Genomic DNA, 16,871 nt, shown 5'->3' with positions numbered 1-16,871 from the left:
CCCTTTCTCCTCTTCACCCCAGCCAGCAACCATCTGCAGGGTGAAAAGTGGCTTCCTCTGGCTCCATGCAAGGAACTCATGACAATGCCAGACAGCCCAGGGACACAATGGAGCTTTGAGACACCATCATAGAGATTTAGACCATCAGGTCTCAATCGAAGTCTCTATGATCCAGCTCACGTTTCTGTCTTGTCTCTAAGGACTAATGCCAAAAGCTTTGCTGGATCAAGATAAGTTGTTTGGGGTCATCCAATTGTAGCGATGAAGGGGAAATTTGGCTGGTGTTAATGATCACGGCTTAATCTTTTCTCAGATGTTCACAGTCACTCAACTAGAAACCTGTCCTGGAACTTCTCCTGCATAGAGTTCAAATTATTCTTCTTAGAATTTCCCACTTACCCCTTTGGTAAAATCAAATATTATCAGCCCTTGTGAGGTAAGTCTGTTCATCAATGGCTTCCCCCACCACTTAGCATCAAATCCAAAGTTCAACCCATGGCCGAAAACTGTGCCTACCTGCCTGCCCTTCCCTACCTCTCTGACCTCCTCTCCTGGACCTTTCACCCAGCTGTCCTCCTTACTTTTGTTGGAACACACACAATCTGCTCCTCAGGGCCTCCTCACTGGCTGCTCTTTCTGCCAGAACACCATCTCCATGTCACAGCATGCATTATTCATCCCTGTCCGCTCACCTCATCAAAGACACCTTCCCTGACCATTCTCCTGAAGATGGCAGCTCCTCTCAACCCCCATGGGTGTTCTATCACTATCTCCTTTCCTTTATTTTCATCCATAGCACTGACCACCACTGACACATTTATCTATTTTTTTCTTTTTCTCTTTCTTTTTTTGTGTGTGGTACTTGGATTAAACCCAGGGGCACTCTACTATTGAAGTAACCCCAGACTTTTTTTTTTCTTTTTTAGAGAGAGAGAGAGAGAATTATTTTTTTAATTTTTTTTTTTTTTTTTTTTTTTTAGTTTTCGATGGACACAACATCTTTGTTTGTATGTGGTGCTGAGGATCGAACCTGGGCCGCAGGCATGCCAGGCGAGCGCGCTATCGCTTGAGCCACATCCCCAGCCCCAGACTTTTTATTTTATCTTTTTGAGACAGATCTTGCTAAATTGCTAAGACTGTCCTTGAACCTGCAATCCTCCTGCCTCAGCCTCCCAAGTGGCTGGGATTACAGGTATGTGCCACCATGCCCAACTGTATTTATTTCTTGGTTTATTGTCTTTTTTTGGGGGGGGGTACTGGGGACACTCAACCACTAAGCCACATCCTCAGCGCATTTTTGTGTTTTTGCTAAAACTGGCTTTGAATTCTTGAGCCTCCTCCCTCAGCCTCCCAAGCTGCTGGGATCACAGGCATGCAGCACTGCGCATGGCTTCTTGCTTTATTCTTTCTCCACTTGAATTCAAGTTCCATGAGGGCAAGGATTGTATTCGTTACTTCATCCCAGCACTGGAATAGTCCAAGGCACATGGTAAGTGCTCAATATTTATGGAACACATGAATCAGTTGGAAAGTTGTCTACCATTCCTCACCCCCTTATTATCAGAAGACCCTTCTTGTCAGTGGGGAGGAAGGAACAGCATCAGGGTGGTAGTAGCAAGGTTTGGGGGTAAGTACAATCCTTGCTGTCCTCCTTTGGTGTGACACTGCCCTCCTCAGGCTGAGAGCTCTATCAGCCTCCCTCTGCCCTCCTCACTCTGAACACAGTTTTACAGACTTTTTTTTTTTTTTTTTTTTTGAGGGGTGGAGAGAGGCCAGGAGATCATGTTATTTTTCCCAAGCCTCAGAGCATTTTAGATTTATCTCTTCAAAATCATGAAAACTATTCTGTTTAAATCTGCCACCAGGCATCCAGCCTTCCTTCTCTGCCTCTCCCAACCCCCACTCACACATACACCTGCAGACACCCTTACCCTTCTCCAGTCTTGCCTGGAGGCCCTGCCACCCTATCTCTCTCATATCTGCTGCCCCTACTCTGCTCCTTGACAGTAATTTGTAACATCTGCCCTGGCAAAGACACTCTCGCTCAGACTTCTATCAGCTCTGGTCCCCAGAGAGATATGCAAATATCTCTCCACTTCCCCTCTCTTTCTTGGACCCCAAGAGGAGACAGCTCACTAGGTTTGGGGGTCAGTGTCTTTATTAGGCAACATGAAAGGGGGTGATCCTATTCTGTTGGAAGAGGAAGGACACCAAAAGGCCAACATGGAACAGCTCCAACCCGTAGAGGTCAGAGCTAGGGAGCAAGCTGGAGATGAGGAGGCAAAGCAGGCACCACACGCAGTCAGAACAGCATTGGGCTGGGCTTCACTCCTCTTCATCTTCTTCCAGGGGTGGCCGATTTCGCTTGAAGAAGCCAGCCTGGGGGTGCACAGGGGCTGGAGTTAGGAGCTAGAGATGATCCCTATGCCTCAAAGTGTCAGTAAGAAAATGTGCTGGGTTCCAGCAGCCACAGATCTTTTCCCTGGACCAGCACAGTACCTGAGCCCCACTGCACACAGCTGGAAACCTTTCCCTATTTAGAGACAAGGCAGGCAACTAATATAGTTGGGTTTCTGGAAAAAAAAAAATTTTTTTCTCCCCTGATTTTTTTTTTCTTTCTTTGTTTTTTTTTTTCTTTTTCTTTTGGAGTTCACTTAGGATCAACCCAGGGCCTCAAGCATGCTAGGCAAGTGCTCTAGCCCTGAGCCATACCTCAGCCCTTTTACAAATTTTATTTTTTTGTTGTTTGGTTGTAGATGAACACAGTACCATTATTTATTTATTTATTTTTATGAGGTGTTGAAGATCGAACCCAGTGCCTCACATATGCTAGGCAAACGCTCTACCACTGAGCCACAACCCCAGCCCCACAAATTTTATTTTTGAGACAGGGTTTCACTAAGTTGCTGTGGCTGGCCTCAACCTTGGTATCCTCTTGCCTCAGCCTCCTGAGTTGCTAGAATTACAAGGTTGTGCCTCTGATACCAAGGTTGAGCCTCCATGTCCAGCTCTGATTTTGTCTTAGATATTGAAGTTTGTCTCTAACTGACTCAAGCATGTGATGATATGTGATGATTACAGGTTTAATGTGTGCTTTCCCTAAAAGCGTCACATCTTCCTAGGGCTTGGGCACTATTCTCCAGGAGCAGAGCAATGAGTGATCCTCCAGGATCTCCTAAGAAGCAAGGGGCAGGGACAGGACCATTCCTTTGTTCTCTCACCTCACTAGGGGAAGGGAAGGACAGAACTGGAAGAAGTTAACCCTATCCACAGCAGCCAGGAATTCTAGATGGCTCTTCCTCAAAGGGTCTAAAAACCTTAGAATTTCAGTTGCCACCCCTTCTAGGAGTTTATGCCCTGAAGAGGTCCTCAGAGAATGACATTCCAATAGTAATAGTACACAGGACAGGCCTGGTCTTTCCCTGCCTCCTAATTTGTGCCCACCTGGGAACTCTACCACCCTTTACATCTTACCTTCCACATGGCCAGGACCAGAATGGTGAGCAGCAGCAGGCCACCCAGAGCTCCCACCAGTACCCACCAGATGGGAATGGGCCGCTCCTCCAGAGCCCGAAACAGCTGTGTCTGCACCTGGGGACAAAACTGGTGTCTCCTCAGACTCTTTTTATTATTATTATTATTATTACTATTAATTTATTTATTTATATGTGGTGCTGAGAATCAAACCCAGTGTCTCACACTTGCTGGATGAGCGCTCTACCTGAGCCACAACCCAGCCCTCTCTTCTCTTGAAATCCACCTTTTCAAAGATTCACACCTGGGGCCTTTTAACCGCGCCCCACCCCCAGCCAAGCCATCACCTCCCCGTACCACCCCTCAGCTCCAGGGAGACCCTGCCCCCACGCTGGCTGGGCACCGACACAGGAATACCAATGGGTCTTGCAGGCCACATCTCCCTGTGGTCCCCTCTCGCTCACCAGGGCTTCTCCGCTGGGCAGGCTGAGCGCCGGCACCGCGTAGGGAAGGGAAGAGACATTGAACCAAGCGTGCGACTGCAGCACAAACTGATCCAGCGGCCTCTACCGAGGGTGGGGGTAAAAGGCACTTGCACATGCCACAGGACGCCTCTGGGCGGCGGAGTCCTCTCTGGGAATACCGCCCTCACCCCCGGAGCCAAACCTCGTCCTCTCCCTTTCCCCGCCCCCGAAGCTCCGCCTCCCCTGTCCCCGCCCCCCGAAGCTCCGCCTCACAGTCCCCGCCCCCGAAGCCCCGCCTCTCCCAGCAAACTCGGGTCCCGCCTCCACAAGGCCCTGCCCACCCGCGCCCTACCCCACCTGGCGGAGGCTGGGCAGCGACAGCAGGGCCAGCACCGTGACGGTGGCTCGTTGCCCGCGCGCCATCTCCTGCAGCTCACACTGCACCACAGTACAGGACGCCGACTCGCAGCTCTGAGAGGATGTGTCATCAGTCCCCAGCCCCTCCTGGCCCTTATCCCCTGCCCCTCACCCCTTCCCCTCTGGAAGGGCCTCAGGTTAGAGCTTCGGATGGTGTCTCTACAGGCAGTTTGCTCGACAGCCAGGAAACGCAGGGACAAGGCTGGAAGGAGGAGGTCACCACATAGCCTTCAATACCCAGAATGTTTGCAACGTTGCTTTGGCAATTTTTTTAATGTACTGGGAAGCTTAACTCCAGATATCAGCCCGGCATCATCTTTCCTGTTCCCTTGAAGTACTTTATGGGTCCCAGGGGGGCTCTTCCTGCCTCCTATCCCCTCTGGCTCCTGGGCCCAGGCAGGCCCCAGCCGGAGACCACAGGGTGCTCACCACCAGAACTGGATCCTGTTCTCCAGGCTGCTTGAGCCCTGGCAAGAAGGCCTGTCTGCGGTCCCGCTTGCGATGAACTGGTTGAGTGGGAGAAGGGCTGGGCGTGGGCAGCCTCCAGTCCAGCTGGGGAGGCAAGGGAGCTATCAATTCCCCCGTGGTTTGTGTCCCTAACCTCAGAGACTGTGATTGTTGGTCGGAGGACTCCCTCAGGTCTTTCACCCACCCAGTTCTCACCTTGAGGGGGTTGGGAGAAGGTTGTGAGGAGCACTGAAGGCCCCCCTGGGGCTGTATATTCAGGAGGTAGAGGAGGTCCGAGGGCTGGGACTGGCCAGGGAGGTGGATGCTGAGGTGGAGCCCATTTGCAGTACCAGGACCCTTGTTATGGAGCTTGCGGGTGGGGTGTGACAGTAGGATGAGCAGGGAGTTCAGCATATCACCCACAGCCCTTAGAACCCTCTCACCCTAGCCTGGGGCCCAGAGGCTCCTTCCTACCTCATAAGTGTGTTCCACTTTGGGGATCCAGCTGTCCAAGCTGTTCTGTTCCCTGTCACTTTCTTCTGCTGCCACCACGAGAGAGGCTGGGAAGGAGTTCCTGTAGGTGCCCAAGCCTCCAGAGTAAGTTTGATCCCCTGGAGGGCCTTTAGGGAACCCTCAATGGCCCCCTAAATTTACTCCTTTGTGTTTTTGTCTTTAAGGTGCTGCAGATAGAACCCAGAGCCCCACACTTGCTAACATGTACTCTGTCACTGAGCTGCATCCCAGCTCCTCACCTGAACTTTAGAGCCCTTCCACCATCTCCCCTTTCCAGTCTTGACTGCTCACCCTCGCAGCTCCACTCTGGCCTCTGCCCGGACTGGCACATCCAGCAGCACAACCTTGCTGTTTGGATTCTGGCTGTTCTTGCTGGAGGGGAAGGGTGAGAAGAGGCAGGTCAGGTAGACTAGCCCAGTGACTCTCTGGGGTGCAGCCAGAATTTCAGAGGGCTCAGAGAGAGCTTATTTCCCAAACAGCATGCTATACTGTAGATAGGACTGGGCAGGTGTGGAGGGGTGTCCTCTAGGGCTCCAAGACTCAGAAACAAGTCCCTGAGGAAGAAAGGGAACAGGGAAATGCAAGACAGACACCACTGAAGACCTTTCTGTAAGGAAGTGTGGGGGGAAAGTGGGGAAAAGGAGGGGGGGAAAGTGGGGAAAAGGAGGGCTTCCCAGTCTAGTACCTCCTTATCTGCAGCTGGAAGGACACATACTCTCCAGCTTCTTCTAGGTTTTCCACACTCACCAACATTGTGATTCCTATCTGAGAGATGCAGAGGACCAAAGTCACTGCCAAGATGTCTACTCCACCCTGCGCAGCCCTCTTCTGAATATGGCCTCCAGCCCACCCACTCCAAAATTACCATTATTATCTCCATTTTACCCAGAAGCCCACTTGGAGAGGGAAAGTCACTCACCCAAGAACATGCTGATAGGGAGTATGAGACAAGGATTCCAGCCCAGAGCTACCTGACTCCAAACTCAGTGTCCCCTCCCCGCTGTTTGTGCATGCCTCAGAGGCCTCACCCGGGTGTTCTTCTTCATGGGGTTTCCCAGCTCGCACAGCACCATTTTGGTCTCATTCTCCTTCTTCTGGTTGCAGATGAGCCTCCCAAAGCCCTTTTTGGAACAGTTGGGAGGCATAGGTGGGTTACAGAGCAGCCCATGTGTATCTGGCACTTTCTTGGCAAATCTGTGAGACTTATGTGCCAAGATGGGGGGCAGAATTCTAGTTTCTGTATTGCTGTGCACTTTATTACATTTTTAAGTGAATTTTCATTTTGAACATTAAAAAGAACACAGACTAGTACATAGAGTAGAGCCCCATTGTTATAAACTACATCAGCAGGATGGAAAACAGATAACCATGTAAATACCTGCCAATGTTGGAGTGAAAGACTGGAAAGAAATCCAGAAGATATTCCTGTTAACATTTAGTTCCTGAGTCTTATTGGGTGTTTTATAATAGCCTTCAATTTTGTGTCATTATCAAGTTTTTCATATATATATATATATATATATATATATATATATATATATATATATATAATTTTTTTTTTAAGTAAGTCATCTTTTACAGCAAAAGATAAGCGAAATGGGAGCTCTCCTGTGGGGTTGAGAGTCACCCTCCAGGTCCCTGGCAATGCCCCAGGGTGGGGGACTCACCTCAATGTTGCTGAGAGCCTGCATGTAGTGGGCGCCTGGGGGCAGGTGCACCGCCAGCTCTGCCTCATAAGCCCCCTCGCCCTCATTGCCTGCGTTCACCTGAAGCTCCAGCACATTATCAGCCCCAAATAGGAGTGGGGAGCCCATCCTGTGGGGGAAAATGGGTGAAGTCAGGAAGGCTCAGTCCAAATACAGGGTCTGGGAGGAGGAGCCAGGACCCAGGTGGGAAACAGGTTTCATGGGACAAAGGGGCAGGGTTAGAATGGGAGGTTCCCTCACACTATGGCAGTGAGCCAAAGCTGGGGCACACACAGATCATCTTCTCCACAGTCCAGGATGATGCGAGTCTAGAAAGTACATAGCAGGGTTTATGGATCAGCTAGAGGTGCTTGAGGTTTGGGGGTTTGGTGGTTTATATCAGGGTTAGGAAGACAAGAACAGGCTTGGGATTCATGTCAGAGCTCAGGGAGTGAGACAACCTGAGATGAGGAACGTGGAGATCTCAAGTCTTTGGGGTTGATACAAGCTATAGAGAGCTTGGTGGTGATGTCAGGGTTTATGAGTTTACATTAGAGTTTAGGGGATATTGAGATTTGGGCGGTTCATTAGGGTTTAGAGGTGACATCAAGGTTTTGGGATTCACATTTCAACTTGTGTACTAACTAACCTTAATCCTGATTTCCTGTCAGGAATCTTGCACCTCCCTTGCCTCCCCTCTGCCCTACCCACCTGCTCCTGGACATGTGTGTCTCCGTGTAGCACAAGAGCAGGGGCTATTCCAGTCTTCTCGAGTGGCAGGGACACATTGAGGCTGAGCACAATAGGACTCAGCTTATCCCGGAAATCTGTCTCATCCTAAGAGGAGGTCAAGAGTTGGGCAATCCTGTACTTGTACATCTTGCCTTCCCTGGCCAGTAGGGACCATGTCCTACTGACCATTTCTGTACACACAGCACCCATCCCAGTGCCCCAAGGCTGGATGAATAAGTCTGGTGGGTAAGCTTGGCACACCCAGCCCCATCAGTCCCTGGCCTGGACATACTCGAAGGAAGGCTCTAATGGTGTGGCAGATGGGGCTGTGCCTTCCACTCAGGTCGAGGCTCAGAGTGATGGCTGCCTGTTGAGAGTCCAGCAGTAGCACCCGCCGGCCTTGGCGGGGCTTCTGCCGGTCCAGCTGCAGCTCAGCATTTATATCTGGCAGGGCAAACAATAAGGATCAGGATCTCCCTGGCCAGCCTCTGGGAAGCCCAGACCTGCTTCCCTACAACCTCCTCCATGACACTCACACAGCTTCTGAGGAATGTTGTGCCCAGTGGCGCCCACACACATTTGGATGTTGAAGCTACAAAGACATGAGTTGGTTCAGGGGCTAGAGCCTCTCCGAGGTCCTGGATCCTGCCCGGCCCATGCCCTCCACCACCTCACCAGCTCACTGGTGTTTTGGTCTGTTCCAGAACACAATTCTTCACAGCAGGATTCAGTGAGTCTTGCACCAGCAGCTGGACAGTGGTCCTCACTACCGGCTGAGCTCTGATGGGATCAGGGGAAGCCTGCTATTGTGACCCTTCCTGGTGTGGCCTCCTTTGATCATATGGGCCTTCCCCACCCCGCTACTGGACCAGTGCTCACCTGTATACAGCCACCTTGCTGGCCTCATAGGCTCCCACCAGCAAGTCTGTAGACATTAGGAGAGGAGTCAGAAGGGGCAATTAGAGAGAGTGTACAGTCCTCATGTCATCTTCCCAGAGGTGCCTCATACCATCTCCCCCACCGAAGGCTTGACTGGCTCCACCCCCTGCATCCCAGAGCCCTTGTGGCACTAGGTCAGGCATTGGCCCCCAGCTATATCTGTCAGCACTTCTGGCAAATGCCATAAGGCCTTCCTTGTCTTGCTGGAGACAGTTCAGGGGCACCTGGGTATCCATTGTCATCGATGTCCATGGCACCTCGCAAGGAGAAGCCAAAGCCAGAGCCTGTAGGGAAGGGGCTGTCCAGGACCTGGGCAGGGCGTGAGCTCAGCCCCTCACTTTGACCCAGGAAAATCAGCACTTGGCCTCCACCACTAGGACCCCCATAGGGGGCAGCCACTGCAACATCTGGAAAGAGTAAGAGAAAGGAAATGTCTGTCATTCAATCACCCTAGAGACTCTGTAAAACCCTCCTGAGCTTCTTCTGTGGGCAGACCGGAAGAGTCAAGAAAGCTACAAAGTCTGGGGCAAGGAGGTGGCTGCACTGTCTTCTGGGAGTTTGCAATCTGACAGGAGAGAGACCAGTCAAGTAGAATTGTTATCAAAATAGTAAAAGCCCTTACTATCTATAGAGGAGAATATATTGACAATATTTCCTTTCATTCTGAAAATCTAGCATTATTACTTCTACTTTATTTTATTTTTATATATTTTAGTTGTAGGTGGACACAATTCCTTTATTTTTATTTATATGTGGTGCTGAGGATCAAACCCAGGGCCTCACATGTACTAGGCGAGCACTCTACCACTGAGCCACAACCGCAGCCCCTATTACTTCTATTTTAGATGCAAAAATGGAATCCCAGAAGACTAAATAACTGAGACTTATTAATATTGGTCCCTCTTCCTTGATGGACCTTTGTTTTTTTTTCTATTTTTTTATTTCACTTTCACCATGCAAACTTGGAGTCACATCACCACCAGCTTGTTATCACTATTTTTTTTTTTCTGCTATGGAAGATGGAGCCTCAGGCCTTGGGCATGTAAGGTAAGTGCTCTACCACTGAGCTCCAACCCCAGCGCACTAATATTTTCAATAAAAGATAACCTTATAAAGTTCTTTGGATAGGCACGATGGCACCTGCCTGTAATCCCAATGACTTGAGAGGCTAAGGCAGAAGGATGGCAAACTTTGAGGCCAGCCTCAGCAACTTAGCAAGACCCAATCTCAAAATAAAAATAAAAATAAAAAAGGCTGGGGATGTAGCTCAGTGGTAGAATGCCCCCTATGTTCAATCCTTAGTACTGACCAAAAAAGAAGTCTTTGCACAAGTTAAGAATTAAGGTCTTGGGCTGGGGATGTGGCTCAAGCGGTAGCGCGCTCGCCTGGCATGCGTGCGGCCCGGGTTTGATCCTCAGCACCACATACAAACAAAGATGTTGTGTCCGCCGAAAACTAAAAAATAAATGTTGAAATTCTCTCTCTCACTCTCTCACTCTCTCTTTAAAAAAAAAAAAAAAAAAAAAAAAGAATTAAGGTCTTGGGGCTGGAGATATAGTCAGTTGGCAGAGTGCTTGCCTTGCATGCACAAGACTCTGGATTCAATCCCCAGCACTGCCAAAAAATAAAAAATAAATAAAAAGAAAGAAAGAATTAAGGACTTTGCTATATGTGTTACAATTATCTTTTCTTTGTCCTCTAATTTGGTTTATGATATGTTTTCTGTATAGCAGCTCTTTACTTTTAAATACCATTGTTGCTTTTCCTAATCAAATTACACAGAATTCATCCAGATAAGAGCACCCTCACCACAGCCTATCCTCACGCTGTGGTCCCCTCTCTCTCCTGATCCCTCTCCTCCTCCTCTCATTTCCTGAGCATTTTATCTTCCTTGTTATATCCTTGGTCTTGTTGCCCTGTTGCCAGTTTTCACTTTGGATTCCACTTTGGGCTAATTCAGATTGGGCATCATGAATTCCAGATCTCCAGCTTTCACTGGGACCTCGAGGCTCAAGGCCTCACAGCAGTCTGAAGAGTTTTCTACTCAGAACCTATTTTGAAACTGCTCCATTCTGACAAGCTACCTGCACCCACTTCCTTCAGTAGGTGATCTCATCTTTACTTCATAAAGAGGAACAGTGTAACTGTTGTCTTATAAATTTACACCTACTTTCTCTCTCTCTTCTCATATGATCCTTGATTAGGTGCTCCTCCTTGACCCTGCCTCTCAGGGACCTTCTTCTGGCTTATCCCTAAGTTTCTTCATAAGACCATTTTCCTTCACATTCAACATACTCCATATTCTTCTGAACTGAAATAATCTTCCCTTGACTTCCCTCCTTTCCATGATCATCCTTTTGCTTTTTGCCTTCTTAAGTCAAATGGTTGAAAGAGTCTTCTATACTGCCTGCCTCCAATTCTTCACCTTTATTCATACCTTGCCCCATGGTATTCTAACTTCTGTCCCTACCCCACCCTTGATTGATTCTTGTTAGTCTCACCAGTGACCTCCTTCTTGATAATGCCCATGGGATTCTTCCCCAGACCATCTAACTGTACCTTTCAATAGCATACACAGCCAGTGATCCTATCCTTCCTCCTGCTTAAAGCATTCTCTTCCTTGGAGAGAATTCTAGGTCATTGGATCTCAAGGTTCTCCTTCTATCTCCTCTGGATACTCTGATTCTGTTTCTTTCTGATTCACCTCCTCTGGGTATCCCCTAAATGCTCCTACTCCTGAGGGCTCTATCCTGGGCCTCTTCTCATTTCACAGGCTAGACCTGAACTGTTCTTCCCAAGTATCTACCTCTCACTCAGTCCTCTCTCCTAGAAGTGGGGGAAACCATGTCCAAGGATTCTCTGGACATTTCCACCTAATGATCCCAAGCCCTTCAAGAGATTGGACCTCCTTTCTCCTCCAGACCTGTGTCATGGCCTGAGTTCCAGGCAGTGAAGAGCACCACCAACGCACCCAACTCCTCCTTCTCCCTTACCCCATATCTCACAACCCATCAAGTCCTAGTAATCTAATTCCTAATTATCTATGAAGTCACCCTCATCTCTAACTTCACTGCCAAATTCTGCTGTCCAGGTGGTCATCTGTCCTGGATTAGGGCAAATCCATTCTAATTGATTCCTTTTAATTCTCCTATCTGCTCCCACTCAGCAGCTGGGTTTTGAAACCACATTTAGGATAGTGTCACTCCTTGCTTGAGCCTTTCCTGGCTCCTGCTGCCCAGAGATGGAGTCCAGCTTTTTATGATGGCTGTCAATCCCCCTGCAGCAAGTGGGGTTCCTCTCTTCCCTACCATTGTAGCCATCCCGGTTGAGGTCGCCCAAGGGTGCAATAGCAGAGCCAAATCGCCCATAGAGCTGTGTGCCGGTCAGCAGGAGGCTGGGGGCACCCAGAGCGTGGGGGCCTCGGGGTTGCAGGTACAAGTACACGCGTCCCACCTCTGCCAGCTTGCGGTCGGCCCGGCTCTCCATGTACAGTGGAGCGCCCACCAGCAGGTCGTGCCTCCTGCGAGCCAGATGGAATGATTAGGATTCTAGAGAGGAGGGCCAAATCTCACCCACCCTCTTTCTCCTCCTTCCCTAGTTAGTCACAGGAAAGGAAGGGCTGAGAAAAGAAGAGATGGAGGCTAGCTTCCACCTCTGTTAATTGGGGACCCAACTGGATAGGGGTGGGGCTCTCCTCCTCACCCGTCTGCATTGACATCAGTGACGACTACAGAATGCCCGAAATAAGAAGCCACCTGCAAGATGGGGAGCACCTTAGTTCGTGCCTCCAGACTCAACACCCTCTGTTAGACATCTGCCCTCATATCCCATGAAATATTTGGGGTCTCAGCTCCAGGGCCTCTGCCACTCCAGCTGGGACGTGGCGCCCACCTGCTCTCCGTGCAATCGGTGCAGCGTCTGGTAATAGGAGTCCAAAATTTCCACCTGCACGTAGAACGCAATGGAGCCCATTATTCCTGCTTCCTTGGAAGCCTCCAGCTCCCAGTGAGAAAGGGCAGGATGTTTGGGGGCGCAAGTTGTCAGCGTGAGGATTGTCAGGTTCTGAATGTGGAGTGGCAGGGCAGGGGGCACTCACCGCTCCCAAGGTAGAGCTCCAAGTGGGGGCACCGAAGACATACTCTGGGGAGTCCAGGGAATGAGATCTTCAGAACCTGTCTACCCCTCCCCTCCCGCATTCCGCACCCAGGGGAGATTCGGGTAGATGCTCCTCCCCATGGGCTCCCCAGCCCCGGCCCCTAAGTGGATTTCTTGCCTGTAGTGTTCAGATCCCCGTCGAACTCTCCTACGGCTACCGAGTACCCTGAGAACAGCACACGTTAGTGTTTTCAGAAGCGTTAAGCAGGGAGGGAAACCGGAGACAAAGAAGGAGGGAACTCAGAAGCCACCAAGTTCAAACCCTGCGTTGTGTAAACGGGAAAACTGAAGCCATCAAAAGGCTAAGTAAACCTTGCTCGAGGCTTCACTGTGAGTGCAAGGAGGAAAAGGAGAGATGGGGTGCATCAGAGTTGAGAAAAGGGCGGGGCGGGGAGAATGGCTGAGAACTGAGCTGGGAGCCTCTGTTCTGGGGCTGGCCAGCTACGATTGGAGGCTCAGGCAGAGAGGATCTGACCGCTGAGGTGGGCGGTGACCCTTAGAATGCTGGGAAGCCCAGAGGGGAGGTGGCAGGTTTACCCCGATAGCCGTCGAAGAACTCTGGTTTGCTAGAGTCGTAGGTAAAGCTCTGGGTAGGAACGTTCCACAAAAGAGTGCCTGGACGGTAACTCGAGATGATATCGGCAATTGGAGCCCGGGCCAGAAGACCTAACAGTGGGGGACAGGAGGTGTGTGTGACCCAGTGCAGGGGAGACCAGGCGAGAAGGGAGAGAGTTGGTATCGCTGGGCTCTTACCTAAGAAAAAATAGCCGCCAGGAGCCCCAAGCACCAGCTCTCCTGCCTGAAAGGGAAGCACTGAACGTGAGAGGGGGTCCTGTTCGGGGATGCCCCACATCACTTTTGGTCCCTACTTGCCTGGGTTACCACGGAGCTGAAGCCCGCTTCACAGTATCGCTTGTCTCCGTCTAGAGAAGGCGAGGAAAAGGGATCAGCAAAGGGGCGGAAGATGAAGGATACTCTCCAACCTGGAGCCTGGAGGGAGCGGAGTGCCATAGGGACCCAGCCTTGGGGAGCAGTGTGGAGGCGTGGCTTTGATCAGAATGGGCGGGGCCAGGAGCTGAGCTGACGCCTGATTGAAAGAAGGACCTGGGAACAGGACCTAGGGAGCTGTCCGCTTAAGGGCCCAGCTAAAGGGCAGCGAGTGGGAGGAGCCGAAACGAAGGGCGGAGCTTACTAAAAAAATTTTCTACATAAACCCGGCTCATGGTATTGGACCGACAGGGTGAGTACTCCGCGCGGCCCCCGCTTTGCAGTTGAACCACGACGCAGCCACCAACGGGCGTCTTTTCAGCTTGTTGAGTCTTTTCTAGGACGTTCCAGTGTTGCCAGGGGGCGCAGGCCTGGAGCAGGGCCACAGTATAGTGGAGAATGGCATGAGATTCAGGCTACCCCACGTGTCCCTGTTCCCCGCCCCCGATGGCTCCTGGTGTCTGTCTGCAGCGCCTGTCTGCAGCGCCTACCACAATTACGTCTTTCCAGCTAACCACCGACGCCCCAAGTCCTTGCCGGGCCTTGAAGGTTTGGAGAGTTTGGGAGCCAATATTTCGGGTCTCATCGCCTGGAGGGCACAAGGAGGAATGGGGCGTTGAAGCCTTGGTCATTCATGTCTCTCTGGTCCTTCATTTTACCTCCATTCCAGGGACTCACTGAAGTTGAAGGACAGCGGGGAGCACTGGCCACCCGCAGCATTCCAGGGGCACAGGAACACGCCGCCAGTTTCCTTCTGGTTTGGGCCCAGGTTCCGCGGGGCGCCCACCACGATGGCCACTCTGTAGAAAAGCTGGATGAGCGTGGAGCAAATTTCTGCATACCCTGCCTGGTAGCCCGCCCTGGGAGCAGTGCTGGGAAGGCCATGTGGCCCGGGGAACACTGGACCATCTTTCCTCACTGATCTTCATTTTATGGACAGTGAAATGGACTTTCAGTAAGGGAATTCACATGCCTATTGTAACCCAGTGAGCTGGACTAAAACCATTTGGTTTGATTTGAACACCAAATGGTGTTTTTTTCTGCTGAAAAAGTACTCTAGAACGCTGATCACTGTCTCCACCCTCCTACTACCAACAAAAACCAGAGGTTCACATGCTTCCTGGAATGCCTATTTAGACTGTCACTAGATCCCTTCTTGAGAATTGTTTTTTGTTTTTTTTTTTAAGTTGTAGATGGACACAATATATTTTATTTATTTGTTTTTATAAGGTGCTGAGGATCGAACCCAGTGCCTCACAGGTACAAGGCAAGCTCTCTACCACTAGCTACAACCCCAGCCCTTTAAGACTTGGTTTTAATGGTGAAGAATGAGAGAAGCTAAAGTGGGATATGGGTGCTGATAGAGCTGAGGATCTAGGTTTAGATGACTGTTTTGTCTTATGTAAACATAACAGGGATAACACCAATTAATTCTGTCAAGAGTAAATGTGGGCTGGGGAAACAGCTCAGTTGGTAGAGTGCTTGCCTCGCATGCACAAGGCCCTGGGTTCAGTCCTCAGTAACACACACACACACACACACACATAGTAAATAAAATAAATGTATGGGGAAAACTAGGTGCAGTGTGATTCCTGTGACTCAGGAGGCTTTGAGGAATTCTAAGTTTGATGCCAGGCCAGGCAACTTAGCAAGATCCTTTCTCAAAATAAAAAATAGAGCTGGGATGTAGCTTAGTGGTAAAGCAACCTACATTCAATCTCCAATAAAAAAAAAAATTATAAAAGGTATTTAGCATGGTCCCAGTCAAGCACTTTTGAAAAAATGCATGCTTCTCATTGATCACACTCATTGAATGCAAGCCACCTTCAGAAGAGGACCTGACTTTAGGTGAAGTAATTGTCTTTAGCAGAGGAAATCCCCCAAATGACTGTTACTTGAAGGCTATCTGCCATTACCAGTCTCCCAAACTGGATAATCCAGTGTCAGCCACAATAAGTCATATAGCTACAGAGACTGATTCTAAAGTCTGATCAATACTAAGAAGCACTTCATTGCTTCTTTTCAAATATCTATATAATTTGTATGGGGAGGAGGGGATATATTTTAGGATGTGTGCTGCCCCCGCCTTTTGGTCCTGAAGATTAAACCCAGGAGTGTGTTACCATGCCATTTTAAGTGTTTTGAGACAGGGGTCTTGCTTAGGTCATCACTAAGTTGCCAAGGTTGGCCTGGGACTTGCAATCCTCCTGCTTCTGCCCTGAGTTGCTGGAATTACAGGCATGCACCTTTGTGCCTGGTACTCCTTTATGCTTTTTGATGGGATGAGGATAAAGTGTCATACAATTGACACTTAAGGAAAAAATAAGGAATTATCTTTTGTCTTCTTGCTGTAGTTTCAGTGCCTATCTCTCCATTGGTACTCCTCCCTGACATCCTCACCTGAACCAGTATCTCCCCAGCATTCCTGACAAGAGCCTAACCCAAATAAACTCCAGAATCCTCAACTACTGTCACAAATGGGGAACTAGAAGCCCACAGAAGCAGTGTAAGTGTGTGTATGTATCGGGGGGGGGGGGGTGTCCTTTCTCAGTACTACCCAACTCCCCCAAGGCTCACCTTCCATGGTTGTCCTTGTGAAAGTCCAGTGAAAATCCGAAGTGGCTGTTATTGGGGCCTGTATAGAAAGTGAGTCCCACAGGGTCCAAGTTCAAGGCCAAGGCTGCTGGGACAGCACTAGGTCCCAAGAGCAGTAGTGCCCACTCCAGAAGCCAGAAGGCATGTAGTGAACACAAAGCTCTGGCCATCCTTCTCCCACAACCTCCTGAGCAGAAATGGGCAGCTCTTTCCTCTTTCTTTCAATTTCCACCACAGAAGTCTTCTTATCAAACTAGAACCCAAAGTAATTTGCTGAGCAGCAGGCAGAGCAAAAGGGCTATAGCTCCTGGATCATATAATCTTTAGGATTACTAGGAAGGGGATGAGGCCATCCTGGGGGGTAGGAGCTTATGGTGGGAAGCCATGACTCCTCCCTTTTCCTGTGGGCAGCAGCATATCAACTCCTGTTGTTTCAGCTTCCCCACTATGTCTCTTTGAATAT

General features: G+C 49.8%; 1 protein-coding gene across 1 annotated transcript; it reads right to left on the bottom strand.

Annotated features, from left to right (window-relative positions):
- Positions 1-2,325: 2,325 nt before the first annotated feature.
- Itga2b (integrin subunit alpha 2b) lies at positions 2,326-16,578 on the bottom strand. Its single transcript, XM_076870118.2, has 30 exons — positions 16,391-16,578; positions 14,492-14,613; positions 14,305-14,402; positions 14,019-14,184; positions 13,700-13,749; positions 13,580-13,625; positions 13,364-13,492; positions 12,945-12,992; positions 12,768-12,811; positions 12,563-12,616; positions 12,374-12,426; positions 11,980-12,191; positions 8,896-9,078; positions 8,612-8,657; positions 8,408-8,512; positions 8,269-8,324; positions 8,025-8,176; positions 7,712-7,837; positions 7,262-7,329; positions 6,983-7,130; positions 6,344-6,436; positions 6,001-6,080; positions 5,607-5,687; positions 5,277-5,376; positions 5,019-5,171; positions 4,785-4,907; positions 4,296-4,409; positions 3,939-4,040; positions 3,475-3,591; positions 2,326-2,379 (listed from the first exon to the last, which is right to left on the bottom strand). The coding sequence occupies exons 1-30, from the start codon at positions 16,576-16,578 to the stop codon at positions 2,326-2,328; spliced, it is 3,111 nt and encodes a 1,036-aa protein (XP_076726233.2).
- Between the last annotated feature and the right edge of the window lie 293 nt (positions 16,579-16,871).

This window comes from Callospermophilus lateralis, chromosome 11 (assembly GCF_048772815.1).
Source record: "Callospermophilus lateralis isolate mCalLat2 chromosome 11, mCalLat2.hap1, whole genome shotgun sequence".
Classification (NCBI taxonomy): domain Eukaryota; kingdom Metazoa; phylum Chordata; class Mammalia; order Rodentia; family Sciuridae; genus Callospermophilus; species Callospermophilus lateralis.
The sequence above is the reverse complement of the archived record's forward strand: the minus strand, read 5'-3'. Positions and strand labels throughout refer to the sequence as shown.

What these genes read in the sequence shown, in the direction of transcription:
- Itga2b (XM_076870118.2), bottom strand. Translation starts at nt 16,578, where the DNA reads ATGGCCAGAGCTTTGTGTTCACTACATGCCTTCTGGCTTCTGGAGTGG. An exon ending in TGGCGGCTATTTTTTCTTAG is followed by an intron (nt 13,493 to 13,579) that starts GTAAGAGCCCAG and finishes CCCCACTGTTAG; the next exon opens with GTCTTCTGGCCCGGGCTCCA. An exon ending in GTTCTTCGACGGCTATCGGG is followed by an intron (nt 12,993 to 13,363) that starts GTAAACCTGCCA and finishes TGCTGTTCTCAG; the next exon opens with GGTACTCGGTAGCCGTAGGA.